We start from the raw sequence: 16,415 nt of genomic DNA, 5'->3' as shown, positions 1-16,415 counted from the left end.
CAATGCTAATTTTTCATGTATCTACGTATTGCTTGCATTGTAGAATTATTTCTCTTGAAAAGTGTATGGCTCTTACAAGCACATAAACACAATTTTCAGTATAACATCTTGGGAGAATACACGCTCCCTTCATCAGACATTTATTCTCATTTGATTGATGAAACGAGAATGAATGTCGGATGAAGGGAGCATGTGTTCTCCAGAAATGTTACACCGAAAATTGTGTTTATGTTCTTGTAAGAACCGTAAACTACAAGAGAAATAGCAATAATAATGAAATGACAGAATTGTGTAAACTGTTTATAGAAAAATAGGGTTGGTAAAATTATATGATCATCCATGCCCAGGTCAGAACTTGAACTCACAACCTTTGGAGTGCTAATCACTCAACACGCTCGTATACCAAGGTAGCAGGGGTTTATCCAGAATTTTCAATTTGGAGTATGTAAGTCCAAATTTAGGGGAATGTAAGAGTAAACTTCGAACCAAAATTACCATAAATTGGGCCTTTGTGAAAAATATTTGGGGAATATTGAGGAAATTGGGGGGTATGTGGGAAGGAAAAAATCTGTCCCATCCAGTGCTAGAAGCGGGGGATGCTTACTTCAAATTTGCATAAAGGTTCTTCTCATTTAAGATGATAATTTGTGTAAGCATCCTCGCCACTTCTTGCACTGCATCTTCCAGCTAGGAATATCCACTTTGAACACTAGTCCCATCCATAGTAAACACTCAATAGTTTGCCAATAAGAAAAGTGACAAGAATTCTCCTACAGAATAATTAAAAGTAACAGCTGTTCAAAATTGTAATATTACTGTGATACACCAGCTAATTCTGATATAGTGCAAGTCTAACACACTTTCACAGCTCCAAAACCAAGTGTGAAGTTATCAAGGCAAACAAGATTGCTCCCAAAACTAAAAAGGTCAACCCAGAATACACCACATTCTCCAGTAGGAAGTGGGGAAGATGCCAGCTGCCAAGCTACAGTGGAATTTCCGTGGGACCAAGAAGAAGTGAAGAGAGTATTGGAGAAAAGGCGAGCAATGAGAAATAGCTTCATTAAGCCAATGTAAGTGTTGAAAATCAGAATTGATATGTGTGTGTGTGTGTCTCTCTCTCTCTCTCTCTCTCTCTTTGTTTTATGATTATTTTTTACTTTAATATAATTTTCAGTGCGTTTTTTAACCATTCCTTTGCTTGTTTGGGGGAACAACACATTCTATTTCCAACAACGTACTATGGTAAGTTGCTTTTTCATATTTCTTGTAAAATATAATTTTTCAAAACTGAAAAATTCCAGAAACTTTGTTCAAATATTTTGGTTATTAGCTACTCCCAAAGGTTAAAAATTTGCAATCAGAGAGGAAGGTGAACTATCCAGAAAAGGGGGAGGGGATTTTCTCTTCATAGAACCTCATTAATACATTTAAATCTAGTAATGCCAATGTGACATATCCATGTATCCTAGAGTATTTTGCTACACTTTAAATTCTTTTCTTATTAAATAAAAGAATATATATCAAGAATGTTGTCCCATTGTCTGCAATTTTCACTATTTAGTTATATCGTTACACATCACTGTTCACCGCAATAGTATTTACTATTTCTTTTTAAAAATGATGTTTTCATATTACATGTCAACTTGTATTCACTTGCAAATTAAGAAGAACTACTAATTTCTAACTAGTTTGTAATGTACAATGTTTATATTCATCATCATCATCATCCTTCACCATTTCCTGCCTCTGGCTGGGTCGGCATAGAAGCCAAGCCTCTCCATTTTCTTCTGGTCTTCCACCACTCCTGTCTTTCCACGGTGTTCCAATCTTGTCCTCTTCTCCGAACACTATCCACTATCTGCTCTTTCCACCGACATCTTGGTCTCCCCCCTGACCTTATTCCCACTCCTTGTGCATTGTAAGCTCTTACTGTAGTCTTTCTACATCCATCCTCTTCGTGTGTCCGAACCATCTCATCTGTCTTGGAGCTTCACCAGCCCACTGTCTGTCGGATCTCCTCATTCCTTATTTTATCCCTTCTAGTCTTCCCCAATATACTCCTTAAAATTATCTCCACTGCCTGCATCTTTCTTTCGTCTCTCTCTGTCATTGTCCAAGTCTCTGCTCCATACGTAATTATTGACACATAGTACGTGTTATATACAGGGAGGTTATTTCAGTCGTTCACCGCCAGCGTGGCGGCCGTTCAGCAGACTCTTCATGCAACAGGTCCCGGCAAATTGCATTACAGGAAGTCCGTAACAGAAACCGCTTGTTTTCTAATGTTTCCACTTTTCACAATTACAGTTACAATTACAATTGAAATAAGCACGTACCTTGTCGCAAGGATGCTGGAAAAGGTGTCCTCGCAATTACAAATATTTCTGGCACATTATTTCTGACATCTAATCTTAGATTAGTCATCGCTACTTTATCCTCAGTTGTCGCGACAGCGCCGGCAGCTTATCGGAGGTTGGGTGAGTTGTCAGCCGCGAGAGGGCGCTTCATACTGCACGTGTCGGCAGTGATGCCAACCGTAGGGACATGTCCCTACGCATAGGGACTTTTCACTAAATTTCGCCCGCGTAGGAACGTAGGGACAGATTTTGCCAAATGAGGGAAAACGTAGGTACTTTTTTCAATCTTGGTAAATTACATTTTATGAATTTGTTTATCTGGATACTTTAGCGAGGAGGAGAAAAAAGAACTAACTAACAGATCTCCATCAGAATTTTGGAACATGTTATCGGTTACCAAAAACTTTCAAGGCAAGTTCCTTTTTGAAAACATTTCCACTCTCGCGAAAATAGTGCTAACATTGCCGCATTCTAACGCGGAAACGGAAAGAATATTTTCAATGTTAAGTGATACAAAAACAAAAAAGGGAAATAAAATGGGACCAAAATTGTTAAAGAATGCAGGAAATACAGCATCACCAACCAACATCTATCTCTTCACAGCAGCAGCATGTATGACTTCAAATAACATAATCAACAGTAAACGACTCAACATTATTCATTAGGGGTGTGCTGGATTCTTTACTTTAAAAAGTCGTTAATTCTCGACGTTTTCTGCCTTGTAAGTTTCTGGAACTTATCGAAAGTTGTAAGTTTTTATTCTAGAAATGCAAAAACAATCACTTAAAGTGAAAATGACTTGTAAAATTCGAGATTTCCAGTGCTTCGGGAAATTTCGAACATTTCCCGTCCCGAAAATTTTCCGACTTGGTCGGGAAATTGCAAATTTTTCAGTCCCGAATGTCGGGATTTAAAAAAATTACCGTCCCGATCCCGTCCCGACCCAAAAAATTCTGTCCCGCACAACCCTATTATTCATTAAGGCAAGAATTTACAATACCGGACCCTTCTGTAATTTCTATGCTACGTCTTATACTCACGAAATAATTATTCGTGATGATTTATCTCAAATTAACATGTTGGGGTGAGGGGGAAAAATGTTCATTAACGTGTAGAAGTTGTAAAATAAGCTTTTCAATTCTTGCAATGATTCTCCGTATACAAGTATGGTAGCCATATTTGTTGATATGAACAAATTACAATTAGTTACGCTGTCTACAGCGTTGCCACACTGTTGATTTCATACTTGGAGAGCATGGATCGTGTAAGAATGGCGGAAGAGAACAGTAAAAAAGTTGTTAATGTTGTACAGATTGTTAGGTGGAGTGTGCAGGAGGATGGCTGTGGGCTAATTAATAAACTTATGGATTTCAGTATATTGCCCAAAGAACGTGCTTACATGTGACAGCGACAATCACGATGTAGAAGAACTGATTTGATTACAGGTAAATTTGGCAACAGTACATCAATCATAAAATTGCAGGATACGAAAATAGCGTCTTCGATGATGAACGTTTCCCGTTAAAGTGCTACGAAAATAATATTTTTTATCGGTTCGTAATCACAATTACCGCAAAACCATTCAGGAATAGCCCCACTGACCATTCTCGGTAAGTTTAGGTTAAGTTAGGTTAGGCAAACATAGTTAAAATTTGGGCTCGAAAAAAAACATGCATGGGTAGCCCAACAAACCATTGACGGATAGCCCCACGAACCATTCAGGTACGGTTAGGTTAGGTTAGGATAGGCAAACATAGTTAAAATTTGGGGTCGTAGTAATATCAGGAATGTATATTTCGTTTTTTAAGTATTGGAAACACAAAATCTTCCGGTAAATAATAAGCAATCGTGCCGATCGCGGACCACTCAATGTCACTTATTTTGCAATTTCTACACGTGACCCCCCAAATCTTAACTTGAAATTCGTGATTAGGAGGCCTCAATTAGTGAGTATGCAAAATATTACAAAAATCGGGGAGGGGTCATGTATTGTAAATTCGCTCCTTCATTAATTGTGGAAGCACCGAGCAGAAAGATTTGGTAAGTAAATGTGTATATTTTATCTTCTGTTTTGCATGCTAATGAGGTGTTGTTTTTTTAGTTACTTTACTTGGCGTAGGGACATTTGGTCAGTTGTAGGGACATTTTGACTACGTCTGTAGGGACATTGCTGAAAAATGGTTAGCAACACTGTCGGCTACCAGACGTCAGTGTTCGTTCATGTTCAATTCTGTTTGCGTTCAACAGTACGCGTGTTGCTTATACTGTGTTATTGTAATGTGCTACTCATGGCCAGTGCTTTATTGTGTGTTAATTGTTATTCATTCATTACTTATGTCGTTAAACAAATATAGTCTTGAACAGAGAGTTTTTATGTACGATAATTACGTGAAAACGAATTCTTGCAGAAAAGTGGTCAGGCAATTACGAGACACAGGATCTCTTGAACCTAAGAAACGTGTTGTATTGCTGTTGAAGTAGGTCATTTTCAACATCTCTTATAACACAGGAGGTTAGTGATCATCATTATTATTACTTTTAAATATCATTTTACGCTTTCGGTTTGCTTTATGCGCCGGGATGCTGTCTTCCCTTTCTGTCAACTGAGGTTAAGTAGCGATGTCTAATCTAAGATTAGATGTCAGAAATAAGGTGCCAGAAATATTTGTATGTGGGAGGACACCTTTTCCAGCATCCTTGCGACAAGGTACGTGCTTATTTCAATTGTAATTGTAACTGTAATTGTGAAAAGTGGAAACATTACAAAACAAGCAGTTTCTGTTACGGACTTCCTGAACGCAATTTGCCGGGACCTGTTGCATGAAGAGTCCGCCGACCGGCCGCCACGCTGGCGGTGAACGACTGAAATAACCTCCCTGTATTACCTTCTTGCATTTCATAGGTATATACCTGTTCCATATTAATCTTCAAACACTTTGATAGAGTCCACCACCCATTTGTCCTCTTCTGTTTACCTACTCATCTATTCTTTCACTTCTCTCAATTATGCTTCATAGATATTTGAAGCTCTTCACTACCCTCAACTCTTCCATGTTCATCTTTATTCTTGGTTCATTTCTGGCTCTGTTTCTTGTTGTTATTAGCACCTCACTCTTTTCTGCACTGAATTTAATTCCTGCTCTTCTGATTTCCTCATTCCAACTATCAAGCTGTCTCTGTACTTCTTCTTCGCTGTTTCACCATATTAAAAAGTCATCAGCGAACAACAGCACCTTCATCTCTTCCTCTCCTATCTTCTTCCCCACCTCTTCGTTAATTGCATCCATTGTAATTATGAAGAGCAGTGGGGAAACAGCACTTCCCTGTTCTAGTCCATTACTTATACTGAAACACTCCGTTCTTCCCACTGGTGTCTTCACACAGCTCTGGCTGGCACCTGCATTCAACACACTATCCCTTCCTCGGCTCATTTCTCTCTTAGAGTTTTCCTTATCTTTGTTCTGCCCATGCTATCATATGCCTCTTCTATATCTAGGAATGCCATAATCAAATCATTTCCATACTCATAGTGCCTTTCCTGTAATTGCCTTATGGTGAATATCAGATCTATTGTTGATCTGCCTCTTCTAAATCCATACTGTTTCTTCCTCATGATCAGATCTGTTACTTCACATATTCTTTTCTCTAATATTTTCTCATACACCTTAGCTGAGTGGCACATTAGTGTTATTCCTCTGTAATTTTTACATTTATTTCTGTCCCGCTTCTTGAATTTGAGAACAATTAGTTCCTTTGCCCAATCTCTCAGCACTTCTCTCTCTTGCCACACTGTTTTCACTACTCTGTACAGCCACTGTACGCCAATCACTCCTGCTCCTAGGATCATTCCACTGGCACTTCATCTATTCCAGGTGCTCTATCTCTCTTCATTCTCTTCAGTGCTTCCTCCCCTTCCATCCAACCGAGATTCATTTTCTCTCCATGTCTTCTTTTTCCTTAGCTTCTTCACGTTCATTTCCTTTTTTCACATTCAGCAATTTCTAAAAATAATTTCTCCACATTCTCCTTATTTCTTCATCCTCTTCTACCTACGTTTCCCCATTAATCCCTTAACTTGCAGCTGCGTTTCTTCCTTCTCTCACTAATCCATACAATACTTTCTTGTTCCCATCTACATCTTTTTCTAGCACTTTCGTCCATTCTTCCATTCAGTTACTTCTTTCCTCCTTTAACCTCTTAACTGGGTAATTTCCTCGTCGAAAGCCCAATCTGCCCTGGAAATTTTTGTTGATAAATTGATGAATTTCGTAAACCAATATTTGAGTTAATATTTCTGTGCTCCATGGCATACCATTTAGGTATTGTTTATTCTTTTATTGGTCCTTCTTGTACATTTTACAATATGCGAGATTTACAACTACAATATATCTCGGATTTCCTCAGCAGGAAAAACACGCCGTCGCTTCCGATTTGCCCGAGCCATTATTGCATACGCGATAGAACTGAACGTCGGGCTATGTTCGTTGCTTCCCGCTAACTCTAACTGTTACAACAGTCTGGAAGTCAGAGCCATCTGGTGAAACAAAGAAGAAAGTAATTGTACGAAGTATCTCGTCATACACAACAGATATCAGCAGTAAGAACATGAGAACGTAGTATCCCGTCATGCCCATTATAAATCAGTAGAGCCAGAACGGAGTATTACGTCATACCCAGTTAAGAGGTTAATACTGTTCTTGCCTCTTTCTTCTTTTCCATGTACTCTTTTCATGCACTTTGTGATTTAACTTTAAATCACTTTCTAAATGCATCGTTTTTGTTTTTTACTGCCTCTCTAGTTCTTTCATTCCACCATGGCATTTCTTTCTTCTTTTCTTGGTTGTCCTTCCACATACCTTTTCAGCTGCCTCTAGTAATTCTGTCTTAAATTCGTTCTGTTTCTACTCCTTTTGGTTCATCTCTTTTACTTTAGTACACAATATTTATTGATATTTCTCTTTTAACATCCCCATTCTTTCTTATATTTTCCATCCCCTCACATCTACTAGTAGCCTGTGGTCAATAAGTTCTCACTGGGTATTATTTTAATGTTGTTTATTATCATCTTTACTTCCTTTTTTACCAATATATAATCTATTACAGACGTCTTTTTTCATTATTCCAACTGTATCTTGTAATTTTATGGCTGTCATATTTCTTCTTAAACCAGTTATTGCCTACTAATAGTCAGTTTCTGTTACGAAAGTCCAGTAGCCCCCTTCCTTACTCATTCCTCTGTCTCCATCCATCTGCTCCCAGTATTTCTGCACACCCTATCCTGTCTCTTCCCACTTGTGCATTAAAATCACACATCATAATTTGCCATTCCTTTCCTACATGTTTTTCCAAATCTTCTTCAAATTCTTCTTTCTCCTCCCTTGTACATCCTACTTGCGGGTCATACACTTGGATCATTTCTATTACTTTTCCTCTTACATTCATTTTTAGTTTTATTATTCTGTCATTTACCCTTTCTACTTCTTCTCTTATTCCACTTCTGACTACAAATCCAACCCCACTTCTCCTGCCCTCTTTGGTACCTGCCCAGTACAGTTTATAGTCTTTCCTCAATTTCATTTCTCCTCTTCCTTTTCATTTCATTTCACTCATTACAAAGATGTCGGTGCCACCTGTGAGTTCTCAGGTAGACCCTTGTTATTTGGTCAGGGTTTCAACTCCCTTAGCCTTTCTGGATTCCGCCAGGTCCACAAGGCAGTGGGGGCAAACACTTTTATCTGAGGGGGGGTTTCACTATCTGCCAGCTGTGACCCGTCCAGTAACTCAGGCTTGCACTGTTCATATGAACAGTAAAATATAAGTTTAGTATTAAACATAAACATTTAATCAAATGTGCAAATCAACAGAGCATAACCTTATGTTGCCCCTGGTGACCTGATGCTGACGAAGACTAAATACCTCACCTTCCTAGGGTTACCAGACGTCCAGTTTTTCCCGGACATGTCCTACATTTTAGTCTTATTTCCGGCATCCGGGAGAAATTTGAAAAATATCATAAATGTCCTACATTTTCAACGTCGCGTAATATTAATTAGGAAAATACATGCATCAGTTAAATAAAGAGAAATCATACAAGTTACAAGTCTATGGACTGCACTCCCAATTACATTGTCACATCTGATGATGTCACTGTTCACTGCCTGAGTGGAATTTCTTGCCTTAGGGTTCATACTGATGGAACAAGGTGTTTCCATTCTTATTCAATATTTTGACTGTAAAGCACGGGGTATAGACATCAAAGTTATTGAACTAGAAACTACCCTGGATTAAACTTCTGGAACCATTTCAAGTGACGGTAATTGCTGAATATTTGCTTGCTATTCCAGGTCATAATGAGAGAGTATATTCATTACCATCAGCATAACAGAGCCATGGGAGAAATATTCTTTTCAAAAATCTGTAAAAAGCTTGATACTGGGGTTCAGTATAATTTCAAAGAGTTTGACTGTTCAGTCTCTCAAATATATTTTGACTAAACATAAAATTTTGATAAAAATTGACTCCTCTGAGAAGTTAAAACATGTAGTAAGAAATTCATTGTTTAGTATTGATTAAAAGTTTGAACATTTTTCAATTAAAAAAACATTAAGAAATCATATTTTTTTAAAAGCTGAAAATTTTAAATTTCTTTGTAACATGTTCTGGAAATGTGTATTATTTATTGTGAATGTTTTGTGTCCTACATTTTGCGACATTATGTCCTACTTTTCCTTACAGCGACCTGCCAACCCTAGCCCTTCCCCCCAACACACACATGTATATTTTACTCGTTCTGCCCATAGGATCCAAATATGGAACTTGGACTGGAAGAAGATTGTACAAAACCGAAACATAGAACATTTGTGGTCATAATCATAATCATTGTCACCATACAATTTTATTGGACTTACAGCTTTACATGGCTTTTTATGCCCAGCATACATCTTGAATACATACATATGCACTTTTGCTATAAATTTCTACACATCAAATTCAAATATATTCTTAAATGACATGTTTGCAAAAATAATAATTCATTATGAAAATATCTTCTTTCAGTTAGTTCAGACAAGTTTCAACTTGTCTCAGAAAAGCAAGTATAATGTATCCAATGTGAATATTTGGTGAATACAATAATGAAACCATATTTAAAGAAAAAGGCACATTGATTTTGGATAATTCTTGGACTAAAATCTTTCGTTAGCCTGCATGAATAGGATCTAATCGCTCCTTGCATGACCACAGTCAAAATTTGGAGATTTTAAAATGCGTATTTAAATAAATAATGATAAGTTATCATATGACCATTTCTTAGCCTATTTATTACAATAATTGCATTCCTAGATCCTTTACAATTATAAAACCAAGGTGTCTTTCTTTTGTGTTATACATTCTTGGTATGCCAAGTGGGGATGAAGGTATTGAGTATGCAAGTAATGATTGCAAAATACAGATCACATGAAATTACATTTTTATCAGTTAGTGGGTAGATAAAAAAAAGTTTGACATGCTATTGTATATATTAGGAATAAATGTTCATATGTGAAACCTTTAATGCTAACATATGTAATAATTAATATTTTACAGACGAATTTCAATGAAACATCTTGTTAAACATACGGACGGAGAAGGCGAGCCTGATCTAAAGCTAACTGAACAAAATGAATCTATTTTTCCACCTAATGTCATAGCTAAGCAGATATTAGAGCAAGGACCAGGCGAAGGTCCATGGACTGATAAAGCAAAGATAATGAATGTGCGAGAGAAAATAAACAAAGAACTTTTCACTTTCACAACATCTTCTTCGGGTACAAGGCTTCAATTTGATGACGGCGACACGTACAAAAAGGTTCTGCCAGATATCATTCCACCGTCAATGTCAACTCCTGCCACGCTCACCGTCCGCAAGTTGCACTGGCTAGCCGAGCCACAGAAGGAACCTATGATAAGAAGTGAAAGCAGTAAACAAGCAGATGGAACAGAGTTAAGAAAAAAACTATGGGGGGAAGGACAGGAGTTAGTTAAAAGCCTTTGCAAGGCGGAAGAGGGTCTCTTGAGGGACAGTGACGGTGACGAACCAGAAGACAATGATGCTTGGAAAGGTATACCGGAATTTCCTGCAAGTCCCGCGGAACTTGACAAATGGATGCCGGACGGTATCCTGCTGATAGATAAGTGGCGTCATAAATCGTGCTTGAACACCTATGCACTGAAAGAGGTCACGGCTGCCATGCTTCTCCAGATGTTAACAGACCCTGTAGTCGGAGATTCTGATAGATTAAGAGGAGTAGCCACAATAATCCGTGTTTTTGCAGATTGCCATCGGGTTAGCTCCCACATCTCCAAGGATAACCTTCACATAGCAAAGTTGCATCAAGATCTTCTCCAATCTAAAGGCCTGATTCCTGCCCTGGTTCAAATTGCACAATCTTCTGCTGTTGGCATCCGTTGCGCAGGTGGTATGCTGCTTGCTTGCTTGAACCCTGATGACAAGGCAGCTCATCAAGCCTTGCTGGATTCCTTCACTACCGAAGTAGCAATAGATAAATACTTTTCTGCTATATTACTGGTAAGCACAATTATACTCTTCTTTTTCAACTGGTAGTCTCTCCTATCACTAATTTCACTAGTTTTGTTTCTGAATGGAGTTTCCTTGACATAGAAATATTTGGTTAAGGCTTTTTGAAGTTGAATTTTATTATGTAGTGTCGCTTTTCTGCAAATTTTTGGCTAATCGCGACAATGAGGATGAATGATGATATGAAATAGATAAAGGGACACTCACGAACCCAGGACCCCGGACATCAAATGCTAACCACTCTGCTTCAGAGATTGGCTACATGGTTAAGGCAAAGTGGTTGCTTTCAAAAGACTTCATGATATATTTTCATATATTAAATTTATGTAAAATAATTGTTTGAAATACTTATGCACTTGAGTGTGAATACTTTTGGCATATGTATATTGAAGTAAGAAAAAATTCCATTCTGTTGTACGTGTACGTACGTCTGTGTACGTGCGTGCATGAATCCATAACTGAGTGCAAATTCAAGTACTGAGGAGTAGTAATAACAGATAAAGATAATACTCAACAGAAAATTAAATGTAGATTTAATTTAGGTAATTTGGCTAATTTGCTGGTCTGGTATGTTTTCAGACATTCTCACCAATTTAAAGATTTATTTATTTGGTGTTTTAAGTCCAAGGCTAATCAGGACTGGATCTACAGTTTAAAGTGGGATCCGAACCACTATGTGCCTCCACTGGGTAATAAACGTGGAACTCCATCAGGAGGCACCAATTTAAAGATTATGATGGAATACTGTGAGGGACCTATCACCAAGTAACATGTGTCACATGTCACATGATAATCAACCAAGCAAATGCAGGTTTGTGTAAAACATCATGCCACTTTGGTGTGAAATATTGCTTCCAATTGCTTCATTCCCAAGTTTTGCTTGCCAGTTTGGTGTGAAATCTACTGAAGAGTTATCCTACAAGCGGTTTTCCCTCGATTCAATTAAATTACTGATGCTTGCTTCAGCTTTCAGGTGGAGGTTCAAAAGACAGATGAAAACTATACAAAGTGTTCAATAAGTGACATTTTCATACCTTAATATTAGTGTACTGTTCCAGTACAATACAGTACGTAAAATGTATTTGTTATACTCCCAGGCACTTTGTGGAGTTTTCAACTGGAAAGCATTGAATGCAATTTTAGATTTTTGGCTGCCTGCATTCAGAAAGAAGGATATTCAATTAGCTCTCTATGCCCTCCGGAAGTTCAGCATCCACAGTCCAGTTGTTGGGGCCAGTCTCGCAGAGCACTTGGGAAACACAAATTACGATGTTCGCATCAAGACATGCCTCACATTTCCATTCGTTAAGGTAAGTCTGCAGAGAAAACTTGCCACATTTACATGTTGTGGTAAATTGGTTAATATGTTAATGTGGACCAAAATCACTAGTTGTTATTTTAATTGAGAGTCTGTTGTTTCAATATTTTTTGGTGGTTTTCTTCTGTGACATGCATATCCGAGTGGTTGTAAACTTCCACATCTGGCCATGACTATAATATTCATCTCATTTCTCCAAAAATACTGTTGATATTTTATTACTGTTTTCTTTTTTCATTTATGTGTATATCAAGATATGCCATACTTGAATTACAACAATATATGAGTATTGCATGCTTGACAAAAGCTGTTTTATTTATAAAGCAAGAGTTTTTCAAATATGCAGAAATGTACAAAAAATATCACAGGATGATTGATTGATTGGGTGTTTTAAGTCCATTTTATGCACAGTAAGGCTAACTAATCGGGACTGGACCTACAGTTTAAAGTGGGATCCGAACCACTATGTGCCTCCACCGGGTATCGAACCTGGGACCCCTTGATTACAAGGCGACGACGTATCCACTGCGCCACCGTGGAGAATGAGAACCATTTGCTAAAGAGAAATGAAGTTTGTTTTGTTTTGGAGAGAAAAGCCTGAATTTTAGCATTCGACTTGCAAACATTCAAAATTGGAACAAATGCACACTAATCTTACTTTTTCCAAGTATACCTAGGTACATTATAGTGAAAAATTTTGTTTGCAATGATTTTTATTTTTATTTAGCATCGCTTTTCTGTCACTTTTGGCTAATTGTGATGATGAGGATGAGTGATATGATGAAACTGATGAAGGGACACTTACAAAGAACCCTCACCCAGGCTAGGATTTGAACCTGAGACCCCCAGGCCTTGTGGAGATCAGTATTGTTTGCAATAAGTTGTCAAAATTTTCAACATAACTTTATACGATTGTATTCCGTAACAGTACTATATTTGATAATTTTTGTATTTACTTCAGTATATTATAAGGGTCACAGGAAATCTCCATTTAGGAATATTGTTGTAAAATTTAAATTTTCTTATTTTTATTTTTCTGCTAACTGTACTTAATGGGGTGCATGCTTGAAAACTTCTCAGACACAGCTTTAAAGGCTGTTTCATATCATCACAACTTTTTTTAGATATATAATATAGGGCTGAGTTGAATCCAAAATTAAGTTTCAGGGTATCCATATTGTTTGGAAGTGATGCAACCATCAGATGTTCGTTTCCTTCCATGGACCATGGACAATAGATGAAGAGATTCTGTTTGTTAGACTTTCTTGAAGGTGAATACCAACAGACATCGTTGACAACCAACGTTCTACAAAAGAGACCAGATCATCTTCCTTCCAGTGTCCTGCTTCTTGATGACAGTACAAGACCCCACATGGCAACAACAAGAGCAGGCCGCTTTGCAAAGTTTGTCTGGAATGCCTAAATCTCCTCTTCCCTACAGTCCTGACCTGGCCCTCAGCACAGTTCTTCTCAGCTTTGAAGAATGAACAGTGCAGAATGAGTCCATCTTTATCTTCTGCCAACAGAATGGACATTCCTTTAGCTAAAAGAATTTTGAAGCTTATTTTTTGACACCCTTATACCGAGCATTCCCTGACATTCACTACAAGACTCAGTGGCAAGCGACCCGGTGTCAGCGCTTGTCTTTCCTGGTGAACGGGTCCGCAACAGTCGCAAGCTACAGTCTGTTTTTTTTCGCTCTCCCTGCCTTCGCTCTCTTTCCCTTTCTGTTGATGTTGCAGACTGATGCTAGTATAATCCTCCCTCGGAAGTTGTGTTGTGTCGTGTCCGTGTGTTGAAGATTGTGGCTTAATATGGCACCACAAAAGTTTACATTACAACAAAGGATTTATCTTGTCGAGTGTTACTTCGGAAAGAGGAATTGTGGAGAAGTGCGACGACATTTTGCAACAAAATTTCCTGGTGTTCCCGTTCCACATAGGACTACTATATTAAACCTCATAAAAAAGTTTAGAGTAACAGGGTCAGTTCTGAATAAAAGTGGAAAGAAAAACCCACGTGTACTTACTGAGGAAAAACTCGATGAGATAGGACAAAGGTTAGAACAGTCTCCTCGGAAATCTATCCGCCGCCTCTCACAAGAAACGGGTGTTTCAAAAACCACAGCATTTAGAGCCATTAAAATTCTTAAATCTAAAAATAAAAAAATCTAAAAAATAAAGTATAAAAAGACAATCCGCACATCATCCATGAGTTAAAAGAGAGTATTGTGCGAGAAATCGGGAGAATTACAGTAGACGAACTTGCACGTGTAAATGCCAATTTCCTTCGAAGATGCCAGGAATGTGTTGCAACACAGGGACATCATTTTCAACACCTTCTGTAGTCATGGTTAGTACACAATATGAAAACTGTAATTTTAATAGCAGACTCAAGCGACTGTTGCGGAACCCGTTCACCGGGAAAGACAAAGTGCTGACACCGGGCCGCTTGCCGCCAAGTCTTGTAGCGAATGTCAGGGAATGCTCTGTATAACTACAAAGAACATTTTGTCAATTCCGAGTTATCCAGAACAGTTATAATCCTCATTAGATTAATAGCAATGAAGATGGGTACTGATAAGATAAAATAGAAATAAGAACAAACAAAATATCCATGTCCTAGCCACATTCTTCAGAACACGATCACGGCAGTGAAGACTGAAATGCTGGTTTTCTTACGGCAAACTTTACAGCCAAAACAAATTTTCCGATATTCCACCTTTAAATTAACTCAGAGAAAAAACTTCACTATCAATGTACCTTTTTGCGAACCATATGCTTTATCTTTCAGGGGTCGTTGACAAGGGATGTCCAATCACGGTTACTACAACTGGTGGCAACAGACTGGCACATCGCTGTACGCATTGCAGCTGCCAGGGCTCTTGGTTTTGCAGGCTTTGGCCATTTGGTAAACAACCACATCGTTGGGCTTCTGTCTTCCGAGGGAACGGAAGACGTGATGGAAGGATTGAGGCTTGTTTGTTTACTTGGTAACTGTTATCAATTGTAATTAACGAGTTGTATCTTATTTTGCAACTGCTGAGAGTTAGAAAGACCAACAGTGATGGGTTAGTATTGTAACATGTTCATACTTCAACGGAATGGATTTTCTCGAAATGCATTATGAAGACTAACTACATACTTGGTTGCAATGACACCAATCATATATATTTGTATTGATGTTATTTTCTGCTACTTCTCGCTAAGTGATGATGAGGAAGGATGGATGATGAAGGGGCACTTCAGGCCAGGACTCGAACCCAGAACCTTCTGGATCATAAGTTGAACAGTCCATGGGCTGCGCCACAAAACATAATTTGGAAAGCCATAGAAAACTGCATTAAAGTTTGGTAAGTTTATCTGTTGATAGGCTAATTGACTTTTATATGGGATGTGAAACAATGACTTACCCCTCCACCAGGAATCGAATTTCAGACTCCTTAATGCAAGGTGATAATGTTACCACTATGCTATCAAGGAGCTAATCACATACAACTTGATCGAGAGGAGAAAAACCTCTGGATCTGTCGTCGAATTTTCGACTGTAAGCAAGTGGGCAATGCAATCAGCTGTTTACAATGTAATCTTGCACTTGCATTGCCAAAATGAGTGGCGTTCTTCAACACATCATCATCGCCTTTATTCAGTGCCAAGTGTGTGTATCATCAAATGATAAACTGTGCACAGCAAAAGCAGTGACATACATTGAATTTTTTGACAACAAAGCAAGAGAAGAAAGTTACGCATGGCAACATGGGAGAACTCAGGCACAAGCGAAGATGAAGCGAGAGGATAAAACAAAATGACTGGGGGGATTTCTGCAATTCTCATCTTGGTTGAGCTACAGGGTTGGATGGTACAGTACTTGTAAAGTTTTTTTACAATGAATATGTTCTTGGGATATCTAAAAGCACATACAAAAGCATAATTTGAAAATTGGCATTTACTTACTTTTTCAATCAGTTGTCTCTCTAGGTTTCTTGTAATTGATACATTAAAGAATGACCAAATAAAAGATAAGGTAGATAACAAGTTATTGAAAAATTACTGAAATCTGGTTTAACTAGACTCAGGAGGACATTGATAATAGCTCACACCAAAGTCCCAGGTAACAGCCATGGCCAACCAATATTTTTCTTAACTTTTCATTATTAGTATAT

At 38.0% G+C, this 16,415-nt stretch overlaps 1 protein-coding gene across 1 annotated transcript in view; it reads left to right on the top strand.

Moving 5' to 3' along the window:
* LOC146004471 (uncharacterized) overlaps positions 1–16,415 on the top strand; it is a 40,982-nt gene that overhangs the window by 13,352 nt on the left and 11,215 nt on the right. Inside the window, exons 3-6 of the mRNA XM_083143328.1 lie at positions 869–1,073; positions 9,945–10,926; positions 12,033–12,245; positions 15,047–15,245. Coding sequence (XP_082999454.1) covers positions 869–1,073; positions 9,945–10,926; positions 12,033–12,245; positions 15,047–15,245 — 1,599 coding nt within the window. The remainder of the gene's footprint in view (positions 1–868; positions 1,074–9,944; positions 10,927–12,032; positions 12,246–15,046; positions 15,246–16,415) is intronic.

The sequence above is a fragment of the Lepisma saccharinum genome, chromosome 21, assembly GCF_977018435.1.
Source record: "Lepisma saccharinum chromosome 21, izLepSacc3.1, whole genome shotgun sequence".
In the NCBI taxonomy this organism is placed as follows: Eukaryota; Metazoa; Arthropoda; class Insecta; order Zygentoma; family Lepismatidae; genus Lepisma; species Lepisma saccharinum.
This window is presented reverse-complemented; position numbering and strand designations above follow the sequence as displayed.